This window comes from Pinus tabuliformis, chromosome X (genome assembly GCF_031772625.1).
Source record: "Pinus tabuliformis cultivar Carrire ecotype Pingquan chromosome X, CPIR1, whole genome shotgun sequence".
NCBI lineage: Eukaryota > Viridiplantae > Streptophyta > Pinopsida > Pinales > Pinaceae > Pinus > Pinus tabuliformis.
The window spans coordinates 1,097,066,004-1,097,082,623 of NC_142308.1; the positions used below are offsets into that span (position 1 = coordinate 1,097,066,004).

At 31.1% G+C, this 16,620-nt stretch overlaps 1 protein-coding gene across 1 annotated transcript; it reads left to right on the forward strand.

Moving 5' to 3' along the window:
- Positions 1 to 763: 763 nt before the first annotated feature.
- LOC149143648 (trans-cinnamate:CoA ligase, peroxisomal-like) lies at positions 764 to 2,575 on the forward strand. Its single transcript, XM_089451898.1, has one exon. It carries the CDS (start codon positions 788 to 790, stop codon positions 2,573 to 2,575), a length of 1,788 nt encoding a protein of 595 aa, XP_089308024.1. The 5' UTR covers positions 764 to 787.
- The last annotated feature ends 14,045 nt before the right edge of the window (positions 2,576 to 16,620 follow it).

Here is a 16,620-nt window from a genome sequence, read left to right on the forward strand (position 1 = left end):
ATATTTTTTGAAACAACTGAAAATGACATTACATCCAAAAACATTTTAATTTTATGTCCAAATAATTCCAAGAAAAACCCAGAAAATCGATTAGTCGGTCTGCGGTCTTTGTTTCTGAAGGAATCTTTGGCGTTAATTAATGGACGGATCGACAAATTTGGCCCACCGAAAGAGACGTGGGCAGGGCTGTATCTGCGTCGCTTTTCCTACTCTTAGAACGAAATGTAGCAGAAAACACGGCGGGAATTGAATCATGGCAACACTAAAATGCTTGCGCTGTCGCCTGGACAGAGATTTACAATCTCGGACGCATTCAAACCTCCCGGTCCCCATTCCGTGAAAGGGAACTACAACAAAACGTGAGTCTCGGAAGGCGTGCTACGCTGCTCGTTTCAATCGGAGACACGAACTTTTCGCGTTTGACATTTTTGGGCCGCCAGATTGCTGATACTTCCGACCATTCCATTCCGTGAAAAGGAACTACAACAAAACGTGAGTCTCGGAAGTCGTGCTTCTACGCTGCTCGTTTCAATCGGAGACACGAACTTTTCGCGTTTGACATTTTTGGGCCGCCAGATTGCTGATTCTTCCGACCCTTCCGTACGACACCGAAGCCTCGCTCTCCTATTTATATGGAAACGGAAGCGATCATTCACTGCATTTGTATGTCTCTTGGACTGGTTTGCTTCATAGCAATTGCAGCGTTGCATATCCTCAGAAAGCATCTTGCAGAGGCCGAAGTGGTCAATCGAATAAAGAGAAGGAAGAGAAATAGGGAAGGGAGAGAATGGAGAATCTCGGGAAGTGGGAAGCGAATTATGTGCCTCTCTCACCGCTGAGCTTTCTCCATAGAGCGGCGACGGTGTATGCCAATCGGACGTCCGTAATTTACGATTACGGAGGGCTTCGCTTTACTTGGGCTCAAACCATGGAGCGTTGCACACGTGTGGCGTCGTCTCTGTTCCACTCCTTTAACGTACGGAAAGGGGACGTGGTCTCCGTATTGGCGCCCAATGTTCCTGCTCTTTACGAGACGCACTTTGCGGTTCCCATGGCCGGAGCCGTACTCAACACCATCAACACTCGCCTCAACGCTCGCAACGTTGCCACCATTCTTTCCCACTCTCGCGCCAAGCTCTTGTTGGTCGACTACCAATTCCTCTCTCTCGCCAAGGACGCCCTCGCCCTCCTTGAATCGCCTCTCATCATTCCTCGTTTGATCCTCATACATGATCATGACCACGGCCATGCCACTGCTCACATTGCTGGATTATGTGATCAAGTTGGTGTGGTAATCAGAGGAACCTATGAGGAGTTGGTTCGAGGCGGAGATCCGCGATTCAATCCAGTAAAGCCTGCAGACGAATGGGAGTCGATAGCGCTCAATTATACATCGGGAACGACGTCGGCTCCAAAAGGAGTGGTGTACAGCCACAGAGGAGCATACCTGAGCAGCATGTCTATGCTGCTTCTGTGGGAAATGGGGACAGAGCCAATTTACCTGTGGACGCTTCCCATGTTCCACTGCAATGGCTGGACATTTACTTGGGCTCTCGCAGCCAGAGGCGGAACCAACGTCTGCATTCGCAACATCTCTGCGCAGGAGATATATGCAGCCATTAGGCAGCATCGCATCACTCATTTCTGCTGTGCGCCTATTGTCTTCAACATTCTCCTCGAACACCCCAACCCCGAGCCTTTGCACGGAAGAGTTCATGTTCTCACTGGAGGGGCGCCTCCTCCTCCCTCGACTCTGAGCAAGGTGGAAGACATGGGGTTCCTCGTAACACATGCTTACGGCCTCACCGAAGCCACCGGTCCCGCTCTCGCCTGCGAGTGGAAGAGCGAATGGGACAATGCTCAACTCTCCCCAGCCCAACGAAGTGCCCTCAAAGGCCGTCAAGGAGTGGGCGTGTTGAGCCTCGAGGAGGTGGCAGTGAAGAATCCGGTGACAATGTCCAGCGTGCCGCGGGATGGAAAGAGCATGGGCGAGATCATGTTGAGAGGCAGCAGCATCATGAAGGGGTATCTCCACAACCCCGAGAGCACCGCCGAGGCGTTTGCGGGTGGGTGGTTCCACACTGGTGACGTTGGCGTGGTCCATCCCGACGGGTACGTTGAGATAAAGGATCGTTCAAAGGATGTCATAATCTCCGGCGGAGAAAACATCAGCAGTGTGGAAGTGGAATCCGTTCTGTACACCCACCCATTTGTTTCCGAGGCCGCCGTGGTTGCCATGCCCCACCCCCACTGGGGTGAGACACCGTGTGCTTTTATCAAGACAAGGAACAACAACGATGACACCACCATAACAGAAGAAGAGATTGTGTCTTTCTGCCGAGAGAAGCTGCCGCATTACATGGTTCCCAAATCTGTCATCTTCGTGATGGAGCTCCCCAAGACGTTGACTGGCAAAATACAAAAGAATGTGCTGAGAGAGAGGGCCAAACATATCTCCTCGTCTTCGACAGCAGCAGGGCCTACCCGAACTCTACCGATGACGCCGGCGGCCAACAGCCCCGAAAGCCCTAACCCAGCGTATGGACAGTACCAAGTTGCTCGGTCTAGAGTTTGAGACAAGTTACGTCTTCTCCACAATAATAATACTATATGGTTTTAGTGTGTGTTGTTCTCGGTGCTGTAAAGGTAAATATCGCTGTTACGAACTCTCGTGCTAATAGTAGGAACTTACATAACATCATTGGCAGATAAATAAAAATGATGTAATAAGAATAAAATAGAAAATGTTGTAAGAGTTTTTGGAATTAAGTAGTGTGTGCTTATTAGCTCATTTATATGCTAATTAAAGTATAAAAAGTGAAAAATGGTATATATGAATGACTATGATTAGCAATTGTATTATTTGTGGTAAAGGAAATAGCATAAGGTAGCAGTATAGGAAATAATAGCATGGAAGAAGTAAATTTTTTATTAATTTTGTTTTTTATTGGTGTTTGCTTTTTATCCTATGTTATTGTTTAAGGAGATTTCACCAAGGTAATATTCCAAAATATTTTCTACATGTTAAAATTGAGATGGTGTATCTATATATATCTATAAATATATGAATGATCATGATTAGCAATTGTACTATTTGTTGTAAAGGAAATACCACAAGGTAGTAGCATAAGAAATTATAGCATAGAAGAAGTAAAGTTTCTATTCAATTTTGTTTCTTTACCGGTATTTGTTTTTTAATCATATGTTATGTTTCAAGGAGATTCCAAGTTGAAAATGGTATATATATATATATATAAATGATTATGATTAGCAATTGTACTATTTGTTGTAAAGGAAATACCATAAGGCAGTAACATAAGAAATAATAGCATAGAAGAAGTAAATTTTTATTCAATTTTGTTTCTTTACCGGTGTTTGCTTTTTATCATATGTTATGTTTCAAGGAGATTCCAACCAGCCAATATACCAAAATATTTTTTACAAGTTAAAGTTGAAAATGATATATATATATATATGAATATATATATATATATATATATATATATTCATTCATATATATATTCATTCATATATATATATATATATATATGAATGAATGATTATGATTAGCAATTGTACTATTTATTGTAAAGGAAATACCATAAGAGATAGCATAAGAAATAATAGTATAGAAGAAGTGAAAATTTTATTTAATTTTATTTCTTTACCGGTGTTTGTTTTTTAATCATATGTCATGTTTCAAGGAGATGCCCACGAGGGCAATATCCCAAAATATTTTCCACAACTTGTGAATCCCAAAATTATATCATAGGAAAAGTATACAAAACAAATTCTTCCTACGAGTTTGTTACAAATTGTATGAGAATTCAACTTTATACAAACATATGATCATTCAACTTCATGCTCGCTCAACCATGAAATCCTAATCATGCAACCCATTCTTTCACTCGATCCTAAGCATGCAACCCATTCTTTCTCTCTCTATGAACACTTGCAACATTACCTACCTACTTTAGTTATTATTATTAGCAACATGACGAGGATTTGTTCCTCTTTCAACAACTATACCATTTGGATTTTGATTCCCTCCATTTTTGTGCAACCAAGAAGAGAACATAGTAAGTTATGAATTAGAGAAGAATCGTGATATATAAAAAAATCATTGAAGATTTACTTGTCCGAGATATAATTTAGTATTCAAAAAAGAAAACTTAGTCAAAAAAAATGGCATTCAAACTTAGAAAGTAAAGAGAACTCACCTACATTATACCAAATTTACACATTCTATAGCCTTTCCAACATAAACTGCTTCCTAATCTTTTGGAAAATTTAAAATATTAAAGTCACACTAAACTGAGAACTGGTTAAATTTACAATACCCTGGAAAAATTCCAACTGGCTCAAGTTTACAAATCTTTGAGAAGAGGACCTAAGGTATTTGGAGTTAAATTCACCCTAGACTTGCAGCAAACTTTTGAATCAATATTTGGTAGATAAAGTCATTCTTTGAGTGGGTATTTCAGAGACAAACTCAAATGGGTATTTTAGTGCTAAAGTCATTCTTTAAATGGGTATTTTAGAGTTAAACACGCTTAAAGCTTGAACCCTGACGCTTTGAAGTGGGCATTTGATAGTTAAACTCATGTTAGACCTATATCCGACTCCTTCAAATACCCCCACCCGAATCAAATTTACAACACACTATTGAATGATGCAAGAAGCTATTCCAGTTTACATATTCTTGAAATATCTAGATATGTATATTTCGGATTTAAGTTTACATATTCTTGAATGATCGAGGAGTGGGTATTTCAGAGTGTGATGTATAGGATGCAAACCGTTATAATGGAAAATCTATTAAGAAAGCACACATGGGCTTCGGTTCGAATCCTGGAGGCACCCGGCCTATCCAAATCAACCAACATTATTAACTTTTTCCAAGTGAAAATGGAATGTGAATAGTAATTTTTTCCTTTTCATTATTTCTCCATGATATATCAGTTTCGTAAACTGAAATCTGTATGCCAGTCGTCTTGTCCGAAGGGAAAATTTCAAAGCTATGCATCTCCATTTCCAAACTATCCAGGTGAGGAAATTCAGTATGTTTATTTTAATATCAAAGTAAAAAATATAACTATATTTTGAATTACATCTATCTGTTAGCTATTATGGTACATACAGGAGATACAGATATGTACACCACAAGATGTAAACTACAAACCTTTATGTTTTAAAGTGTGGTTCAACAAAATGTTAACTAACCGTTATGTTTTAAAGTGTGGCTCAACAATTTATTAACGGTAAACACTACAAAGAAAAATAGAAAGAAAATTTTGTGATAGTGTTTTTATGGTATTTTGGAGAATTACTAAAAAAGTGTTGAAGATATGTTTTTAGAGAACTTTTTTAATTCAAATAAATGAAAAACTCCATACTTCATTAGAAAAGACCATTTATCCACACATTGTAATTATACCATAAACTCTCACTTAAATTTCAGAATAATTTTTCATGTATCTTTTTATAAAACATCATTCAAATATAGTTTATTCCTCAAGGTACAAATATTCCTTCAAATTTTGCACTCATAAAAAAATTTGAATCTCTCTATATGAAATACTGCATCTTTATATATATTTTTATATATATATATATATAATTTTTAATCAAATATAAAATTTATACAAATATAATAATATTGCATCTTCATCTTCATCTTCATATATATATATATATATATATAATTTTTAATCAAATATAAAATTTATACAAATATAAATATTATTATTAAGAACCAATATAGTTCGATCTTAACTCTAAATTTATCAACTCTGAATTTAATATAAGATTTTTTAAGTGTACATATTTCCCCAAATTTTATAATTTATATCTTAAATCTTAAGATACTTGTACATTCTCAATAGTTTCTCAATAGTTTGCATTTATGTTGATTATTAATAAAATAAATATAAATATTTCCTAATAAAATTTATATTGGTTAACATAATAATAAAACAAAATCTATGAAACATATTGAATGCTATATTTAAAAACAAACATATTCACATACACAACTATAATTGTTTTGCAATATATTATTAAAATGATATTTTATCAATATTAATAATTCAAATAATTATAATAATAGCAATTTACCAATTAATTATAACAAAACAATATATTTAACATTAATTTAATATAATCTCAATAAATTTAACAATTTTAATTTAGTCATTTAATTTTCTTTTAATTTATAAAATTTATTTAATCATAGTTGATATTAAAAAAACAAACCAAAAAACTAATTACTAATATTACGATACCACATACCCAAAAACCATAACTCATTTCAGAATTAAAATATTTAATATTATTTTAATTTTATAACAAAATGTTATAAATATTTTTGAAATATATCTAAATTTTCTATCCCAAACTACCTACTATTTAACTACCAAAAACTGTCCACAAATAAATTTAAATGCTCTTTTTAGGAGCTCTAATCCTCTATAAAATATGATCATATAGTTGGTCACTAATCATCAATTACCATGTGGAATCTGACCCAACTTATCATTGTGATGAGGTCCCTTTATCCTTCTATTAAATGTGAGGAACTATTGTTTGAATTTCCACAAACTAGGAAACTTGAATGGGAAAATTTTTGGATGATGCGGGATGATTTTATACAATTATATCAACGTTTCTCACCATACTCACAAAATCCTCATAAATAACCACCCAATGCGGACTCAAGTTGGGTACTGTCCCATGACATCTTGCTTTTTAGATACACATATATGGTTGCACAACCATCCAAAGCGGTCTCAAGTTGGGTACTGTCCTATGACATATTTGGTTGTTGTGCAGCTACAAATTCCCTGCTTCTATTGTTTACATTGCAGGTTTCTCATTGTTCATAATCTTTGAATATGTGCACAAACTACATGTAACGTCTATCTTATTGCTTTCAAGGAAATACTTAACTTGGATTACTGATTTTTTGGATTTCTTAATCATAATAAAAAATATTTACATATTCCATCTTTCATATTTGCAAATTCAACACAAAAGTATTAAGAGAATCAAATTTCCCACCTGCACTATGGATTTTATAGAAAGAGAACATTATAATATGCGTTTAATTCAAACCACCTGGGTGAGCTGCACCCTGTTATCCACTGATCTCTCAAAAAAGAAATTATCAATTTGATAACAATCCAAGGAGTGGGTTGCACCCTGTTATCCACTGATCTCTCAAAAAAGAATTTATCAATTTGATAACAATCCAAGGAGTGGGTTGACAGTTAAGTAGGAGTTCATGGTATCCGTTTACAGTTAAATAATAGTGGAGGGAGAGATTTTATGGCCAAAATTTTTTCAATTCTCTAACATTCAATCCAACGATACCCAAGAGTGGCAACCTAGAGGGGTTTTTAGTAGATGAAAATTGATTATAGTTTAATATATTTAAATTAGAGATAAAAGAGTTTACAATACTTAAAATAGAATTAAATATTCAAGACCATAATTATCCACAATTAACTCACATACATATAAATATTGATATTTGAAATCGTTCCAAGTTTTATTATGAAATTTTAAATTGAAAATAATAATAAGTTATATATTAAAAAATATGAAACTTATTATGAAATTTTAAATTGAAAATAATAATAAGTTATATATTAAAAGATATGAAACTTTTAAATTATAATATGTTGTGATAATCATACATTTTGAACCATTCAATATAAATTTATGTTGGAATTGATATAGAATACAAAATCTAATATTAAATTTAATTTTCACACTATTTTCCCGTGCTGCTATCCTCATATATAATGTTGTGAGTGGTGGGAATCATTATGTAAAACATCCTAACTCCTTCCATGCCCACCGTAGCATCATATATGATGGTGGGACTAGGCATGCAAAGTTAGTATGCAAAATATAATTTAATATTTGGTTTTTCATACTAACTCCCCCATCTTTATATGTGAGGGTATCTGAGGATTGGGGTGTGCATATTAATATCTATATATTTCACATGAGTATACATATTTTGTCCATTACATAAAAATTCATACCTTTATTCTCACATAGTAATTCTTCCCACTTCCATCCTCATATGTGACGGTATCTGAGGGTTAGGGTAGGTAGACTAATATCTATATATTTCAGATGAGGAATATACATATTTTGTCCACTACATCAAAATTCATCATATCACTTGTAAAAATTAAGTCTTGGTTTGAATATTCCTAGTCATTCCTCCAAATTAAGTGTATTAATCTTTGTACTCTGTTATATTAATAAGTATGAATTCCATAATATATATAAAAAAATTAAAATTAAAACTTTATTAATTTGTATTAATATTTATATATTGAAACTTTAGTATTCATAAATAGTTATCTAGAAATTAATAAATAAAATACATAATTTTTTTTTTTTTTTTAACTTTACGTATAAAAATTTCAAACATTACTGTAAATTTGAATCATTGTTATGTTTGATATTTAAAAAAAAAAAAAACTAAATAATATTCCTTTCATAATATGAAAATACAATAAAAATCAGTAATGTGCTTGGTTGATATTAACAACACACTTGAATGCTGATTTATTATATTTTTTTGTTTACTCATGGCACACAGAAAAACACACACATACAGAAAATGTCTAGTGGAATTGACAATTAGGCCATTAATTGAATTCAAGCAACTGGATTGATCTCATATATATAGGTGAACAAACAGGGATTTGAACATGGAAAGTTGTGGTCACATTTACTTTACATCTTTGCAGGCTTGTCAAGTTTGCCTTTTTGAGAGCTTTTATTTAAATAATATTTGAAATACAATATACTTTTCATTTACCTTTTTTTTATATGTTAGAGTGCTACTTTAAATAAAAATATTTCTAAATTTTTTCCATAGAAAAAAATATCATATTCCATAGATGTTATTAGTCATTTGATCATGTCAATGAGCTTATTCACAATTAAAAAAAACTATAAAAAATATGTATATAATTTTGCCTTGGGCTAAGTGTGATAATAATCATTTAATTTGCTCTTTTTTTTTATTTTTTCTGAACTTTTTACCAATGGCATGGTTGGGATCAACTATTACTATTTCCATTTGATTTTCATCTTCCTACCCATGGACGTTTTTTTTGTGTGAATGTGAGTTGTGAGATACATGGGTTTTGTTTATACACAATCCATTTTCAATCACTGTATCCTCTTTCTGCTACTCTAGTGCTTTTATTAATGCTAATATTGTAATAAAATAACTATTGGTAGTAATTAAATAAAAATATTTACATATTAATTGAAGAATAAAAAATAAATTATTTATTAATATAAAAAATAGAATTTTATTTAAAGTGTTTGCTATCAAAAACTAGTGAACAATCTCTTATTACTTGAAAGTGAAGTTATTAGAAAATTTTCAAGTTGAAAAAGATTTAAAAAAGAGAGAAGTAAAATATGTTACACATATATAGATCTATCTTAACCATAGATATCAAATCTCTTGAGTTGTAAACCTTTTTTAAAGTACAAAATTTGAGAAAAGGTTTCTAGGTGTTTGATGTGTGGTTAAGATGGATCTCTCCACCCACACACAAACACTATGGGTAATTTTTCAATATTTAAGTTGTATTTTTGAATGCATAAATCGATTCAATACACACACACCATGTGTAACTTTCCATTGTTTAAATTGCATTTCCGAATACATGAATCGATTCAACACCTTGAAAATCCTGGTGGAAACTTGGAGTGTATAGACTAGACAACTTACAATTTGAACAATTCTTTTGTTGAATAAGATTATAATGTAGAATAGTAAACATCATAATTTATTTTTTTCAATATATACATAAGTTTTTTTTTGTTTAATGATATATCATAATTGACATTGAAATATTTTACATAATTGATATTGAACTATGTTAGTTAATATGTGTATTAAAATGTTTTTATTTATAAATCATGTTTTTTTTTTTTTTAAGATAATATATATCATTTTTATATTAATAATTGAATGAATTACAAAATAATGGAATTTAATTACTTTTAATTCGTAGGCATTTAAACATTTTATTATGATCAACATTATAATATATACTTTTGAAGTTAATAAGTATGAATTCCATAATATATAAAAAAATAAAAATAAAATTTTACTAATTTGTATTAATGATTATATATTGAAACTTTAGTATTCATAAATAGTTATCTAGAAATTAATAAATAAAATACATATTTTTTTTTTTTTTAACTAAACTTTCGATATAAAAATTTCAAATATTATTGTATATTTGAATCATTGTTATGTTTGATATTTAAAAAAAAAGCTAAATAATATTCCTCTCATAATATGAAAATACAATAAAATTCAATAATGTGGTTGGTTGATAGTAACAACACACTTACATGCTGATTTATTATATTTTTTTGTTTACTCATGGCACACATACAAACACACACATATAGAAAATGTCCAGTGGAATTGACAATTAGGTCATTAATTGAATTCAAGCAACTGGATTGATCTCATATATATAGGTGAACAAACATGGATTTGAACATGGGTAGTTGTGGTCACATTAACTTTACATCTTTGTAGGCTTGCCAAGTTAGCCTTTTTGAGAGCTTTTATTTAAATAATATTTGAAATAAGATATACTTTTCATTTACTTTTATTATTATTATTATTATGTTATAGTGCTACTTTAAATAAAAATAATAAAAATATTTCTAATTTTTTTCCCAAAAAAAAAGTATTATATTCCTTAGATGCTATTATCATTCGATCATGTCAATGGGCTTATTCACAATTAAATATATATATATATATATATATATATATATATATATATATACCTTGGGCTAAGTGTGATAATAATCTTTTTTTTCTTTATTTTTTCTGAACTTTTTACCAATCACAGGGTTGAGATCAACTATTACTATTTCCATTTCATTCTAACCTTCCTACCCATGGACTTTTTTTTTTGTGTGAATGTGAATTGTGAGATACATGGGTTTTGTTTATACCCAATCCATTTTCAATCACTGTATCCTCTTTCTGCTACTCTAGTGCTTTTATTAATGCTAATATTGTAATAAAATAACTATTGGTAGTAATTAAATAAAAATATTTACATTTTAATTAAAGAATAAAAAAAAGAAATTATTTATTAATATGAAAAATAGAATTTTATTTAAAGTTTTTGCTATCAAAAACTAGTTACCAATCTCTTATTACTTGAAAGTGAAGCTCTTAGAAAATTCTCAAGTTCTTGAAATAATTCCAAATTAGAAAATGAAGAAAAAGATTTAAAAAAGAGAGAAGTAAAATAAGTTACACATATATAGATCTATCTTAACCATAGATATCAAATTTCTTGAGTTGTAAACCTTTTTTGAAGTACAAAATTTGAGAAAAGGTTTCTAGGTGTTTGATGTGTGGTTAAGATGGATCTCTCCACCCACACACAAACACTATAGGTAATTTTTCATTATTTAAGTTGTATTTTTGAATGCATAAATCGATTCAATACGCACACCGCATGTGTAATTTTCCATTGTTTAAATTGCATTTCCGAATACATGAATCGATTCAACGCCTTGAAAATCTTGGTGGAAACTTGGAGTGTATAGACTAGACAACTTGCATTTTGAACAATTCTTTTGTTGAATAAGATTAGAATGTAGAATAGTAAACATCATAATTTATTTTTTTCAATTACTTTATATAATATATACTAAGTTTTTTTGTTTAATGATATATCATAATTGACATTGAAATATTTTACATAATTGATATTGAACTATTTTAGTTAATGTGTATTAAAATATTTTTATTTATAAATCATGTTGTTTTTTTTTATATTATATATTGTTAGATAATATATATCATTTTTATATTAATAATTGAATGAATTACAAAATAATCAAATTTAATTACTTTTAATTTGTAGGCATTTAAACATTTTATTATGATCAACATTATAATATATTCTTTTGAAGTTGATATATATATTTTTAATATTATATTTTTTTCTCTATTTTTTAATTGCTTGATGTTTCATTAAAGTTAATCTAATTTATTTATTTATTTATTATTATTTTTTTAGGATGTAATATAAAATTATGTTATTTATATAGACATCCAAATATTTTATTTATTGGTGAAGATGAAAGTTAAATATTTTTATGGTACCTTATTCATGCTAGATTGTACAGGACGAATCTAAAAAATTATTGATATTTTATAATAATTTTAATTAAATTTATCTAAAAATATGTATTTATTTTTGTTTGTATTATACATGACAATAATTTTTTTATTTGGAGAATAATTTATTTCTATTAAAAAAAAAAACATCTACGAACTTTAGATTGAAAACCACTTCCTCTTAGAGTGCCCTGCATACAACCACATTAGATCTCAATTTCACAACCTTTGTTACAATACTGACCTTTCTAGCCTTTTACAATGCCAAAATTATAGTGAACTCGGGAGGCTTCTCTCCAAGCTTTTTGAGCATCGCAATAAAATCTTAAATCAAAATAAATAATTTGTCTTTTTAGGTCTGATAGATCATTATTTGGTCTCAGTGGACGTTAACAACCATCATCATCATCATCATCATCATAATCTAAAATATCCTTCTAAATATAATAATATAAAAATTAATTTTTTGTTTATTTATTTTTAATTTCCTATATATAATGAAATAATAAAATATAATTTATTATTAAAATAATATTAATTTAAGGTAAATATATTTTATTATTATTACTTATTATTAAATAATTAGTTAACAGAACCATATCGCGGATGTCATTTAAAATTAAGTTTATACTAATTGTTTGTAATATAAACTATTCCTACATATTTATTATTAAAATAATATTAATTTAAGGTAAATATATTTTATTATTATTAAATAATTAGTTAAGAGAACCATATCGCGGATGTCATTTAAAATTAAGTTTATACTAATTGTTTGTAATATAAACTATTCCTACATTATCCTCTAAATAGCTTTGAAATTATCCTTTAAATAACTTTGAAAGCATTATAATAATGCATAAAACATACACACTTATAATACAAGTAAGCGTATTATTTGTATATGCTTATTTGTATCATTTAATTGAACATTGCATATATAGAATTATGTTCAAAACATAGAATAAGTTACAACTTTGTTACATACTTTATTATATTAGAGAATCACATAGATGAAGTAGTGAATAAGGATAGAAATATTAACTAAGTAACAAAGAACACATGCATTTATCTTATATTTTTCAAATCAAGAAATAGGTAGTATTTTTCATTTTTTCATAGCATTGGTAAGGGAATGTTAGTGTAATGTGTATTCCTTAGTTAGTTGTGGTGCATGACATTGTATTAAAGGTATGTCACAAGATTTCTCCTGAGCATTGATAAAGGTATATAAATCAATTTTTGAAAGTACCTTCATTTTCACTGTTCAATTATTTAGGGGTAGATTTAAAGATTTAACAAGAGGGGCTGCGAGGTAGCTAGTCCTTGCCCTAAGCTGGAGGAACATGGAGATGTTCTGAAACTGGAGAAATGTGTCTTTTTTGACATAAGCTTGAACTGCTTGAAAAGGAGATTTCTGATGTTTGATTTCTTATGTTTGTTCCACTATATGGTGATTGTTTTGCAGTTCTGCAATCAAACACACGTTGTTACTGTGATTTTCCATACACTGATATTTGAAATGCAATTCACATCACATGGAGAATCAAATGGTAAACATCACATGGAGAATTCCAATCCATAGGCTCATTAGTTTCTTGCTTGAAGATGAGGTAACAGGAATATGGGTAAGATTTTTCCAATGGATAGAGGGATATCATGCTTTGTATTTCGCTAAAAACAAGACACTCCAGCAATATGGATTAATTTTTATAAATAGAAGCACAAGTACATACTTTAAATGGTGTCTACTCCATCAAAGATGTTGACAGAATCCACTCAGTTAACAATACTTGAGAAGTTACAAACGCAAACAACAGAATCAGGTATACGAACATATGGCACAAAGATACATGGATATCTTTGTACTTGATATTTAAACCAACACAATATTTCTATCAAGCTAGTGAAATATATATATGTTTTATATAAAACTCATAAACAATGCTTAAACCAACCAACGGAGTTGGTTACTGCAATTGATCATTCCTCAGAGCAGATCACCTTGCATACTTCCAATCACTAGAGAAGATTGAATCAATGCACTTGTAAACTTCTGATTAGGTGGGATTAAGTGAGCCTACTTTTCATTTTAGGAAGAAGCTCAACAAACATTTATAGCGTTTCGAGTCTAGTTAAACAGAAAAGGCAGAAAAAGAGCACACCATAAAAACAATAGTAGAATATGGCTACATTTATCTTCAAGCCAACTCCAAGAGTCAATTGCTTCAAGAGGGAATCAATAATCTAGAAGAAACAATACTTTACATCTTCAAGGCTTACATCTTTCAAAATTTAGCAGAGCCAATCAGCTTCAAGGACTACTTCATTGACCACAAATTAAAACCAAATTACAACTCCACATCTGTGAAGAGTAGCTCCTAACAAAATTCAGAGACCGAGCAGACATATATTTTTAATTTTTCTATCATATGGATTCAAATAGAGACATGTAGTTAAAGTTTCACTAATACTGCATGCAAGTGTTTTAGATTGAAGACTATGGATGGATGGAGTTTAATTTACTATTTGGTCGTGTTATTGTTAACAATGACTAGATAACCTATATTAATGGTCTACTTTCCATTATATGGCTTGAAAGTTGGGGACTTGAAAGCCAAAGGAAGGTCATACTACTCAGTGCAGCCATTGGCTGTGTTTTTCTTGAAGCTTCCAATGAAGGGAGAAAACAAATGTCATGTGTATTTATATCCTGAAATCAATAACCCCCTCGCCCCGGACAATAAGAAGAAATAATTAACTAAACAGAGACTCTACAAAAAATGAAATGAATTCCTAAAAAAGAGTGAATTGAGTTCCTAGAAAAGAGTTCAATTCAGGCTTCCCACAATTTACCCTAAAGTTCCATGTATAGTGAAAACTAGAAGGTAAGAAGAAATAATTAACTAAACAAAGACTCTACACAAAATGAAATGAATTCCTAAAAAAGAGTGAACTGAGTTCCTAGAAAAGAGTTCAGTTCATGCTTCCCATAGTTTACCCTAAAGTTCCATGTATAGTGAAAACTAGAAGGGAATGATAGCATTTAACTTGAAACCCTATCACAATCCCTAACAACAACCAAAACCATGTTACCAACACAATGCATTTAGGTTATACTGGTGACGACTCACAATTTAGCATTTAACTACAGCTGTTAAGGCTCACTAAGTTAGAAAAGGGAAAAAATACATTTAATAAGAAACATCATAATAGGTTAATACTATATTTTGCAACAATGTCACATAAAAAATTAATGAAATTACTTTTTTCCACGTGTGATATATTCCTATTTGGCAGCCCGGGAGCCAATCTGAGTATCTTTCCAACTTGAGTGGCAAAGCCACCATAGTCAAATAGCCGAGTATCCCAGCTAAGTAGCCTTGTTTCTTCTCCTCCCACCCTAGCCATCGGCGTGAACGTTGTGAAATGCCATTATTCAAAAAGAAAAAAGTATCTTAAACCAGAGGGTCTCAGTACTCACATAGTTCCATATCGTCCTCTGCACTCTGCGCACGCGATCAGTGGAGCTTTCTCCATTTCATCGCTAACGCTCATGACAACTAATTGGGTGATGCGTATTGAGGTTATAAGGTGGGAAGGAGTAACTGAAACTAAAAGTGAATTGACTGCATCTACATACTTCCAGTCACTAGAGCAGATTGAATCAATGCACTTGTAAACTTCTGATTAGGTGAGATTAAGTGAGCCTACTTTTCATTTTAGGAAGAAGCTCAATAAACATTTATAGTGTTTCGAGTCTAGTTAAACAAAAAAGGCAGAGAAAGAGCACACCATAAAAACAATAGTATAATATGGCTACATTTATCTTCAAGCCAACTCCAAGAGTCAATTGCTTCAAGAGGGGATCAATAATCTAGAAGAAACAAAAATCTACATCTTCAAGGCTTACATCTTTCAAAATTCAGCAGAGCCAATCAACTTCAAGCACTGCTTCATTGACCACAAATTAAAGCCAAATTACAACTCCACATTTGTAAAGATTAGAACCTAACAAAATTCAGAGACCAAGCAGACATATATTTTTAATTTTTCTATCATATGGATTCAAATAGAGACATGTAGTTAGATTTTCACTAATACTACATGCAAGTGGTTTAGATTGAAGACTACAGATGGATGGAGTTTAATTTACTTTTTGGTCGTGTTATTGTTGATAGTGACTAGATAACCTATATTAATGGTCTACTTTCCATTATATGGCTTGAAGTTGAAAGTTAGGGACTTGAAATCCAAAGGAAGGTCATACTACTCAGTTCAGCCATTGGCCATGTTTTTCTTGAAGCTTCCAATGAAGGGAGGAAAAAAATGTCATGTGTATTTATATCCTGAAATCAGCACCCCTCGCGGAAAACAAGAAGAAATAATTAACTAAACAGAGACTCTAC

What these genes read in the sequence shown, in the direction of transcription:
- LOC149143648 (XM_089451898.1), top strand. Translation starts at nt 788, where the DNA reads ATGGAGAATCTCGGGAAGTGGGAAGCGAATTATGTGCCTCTCTCACCG.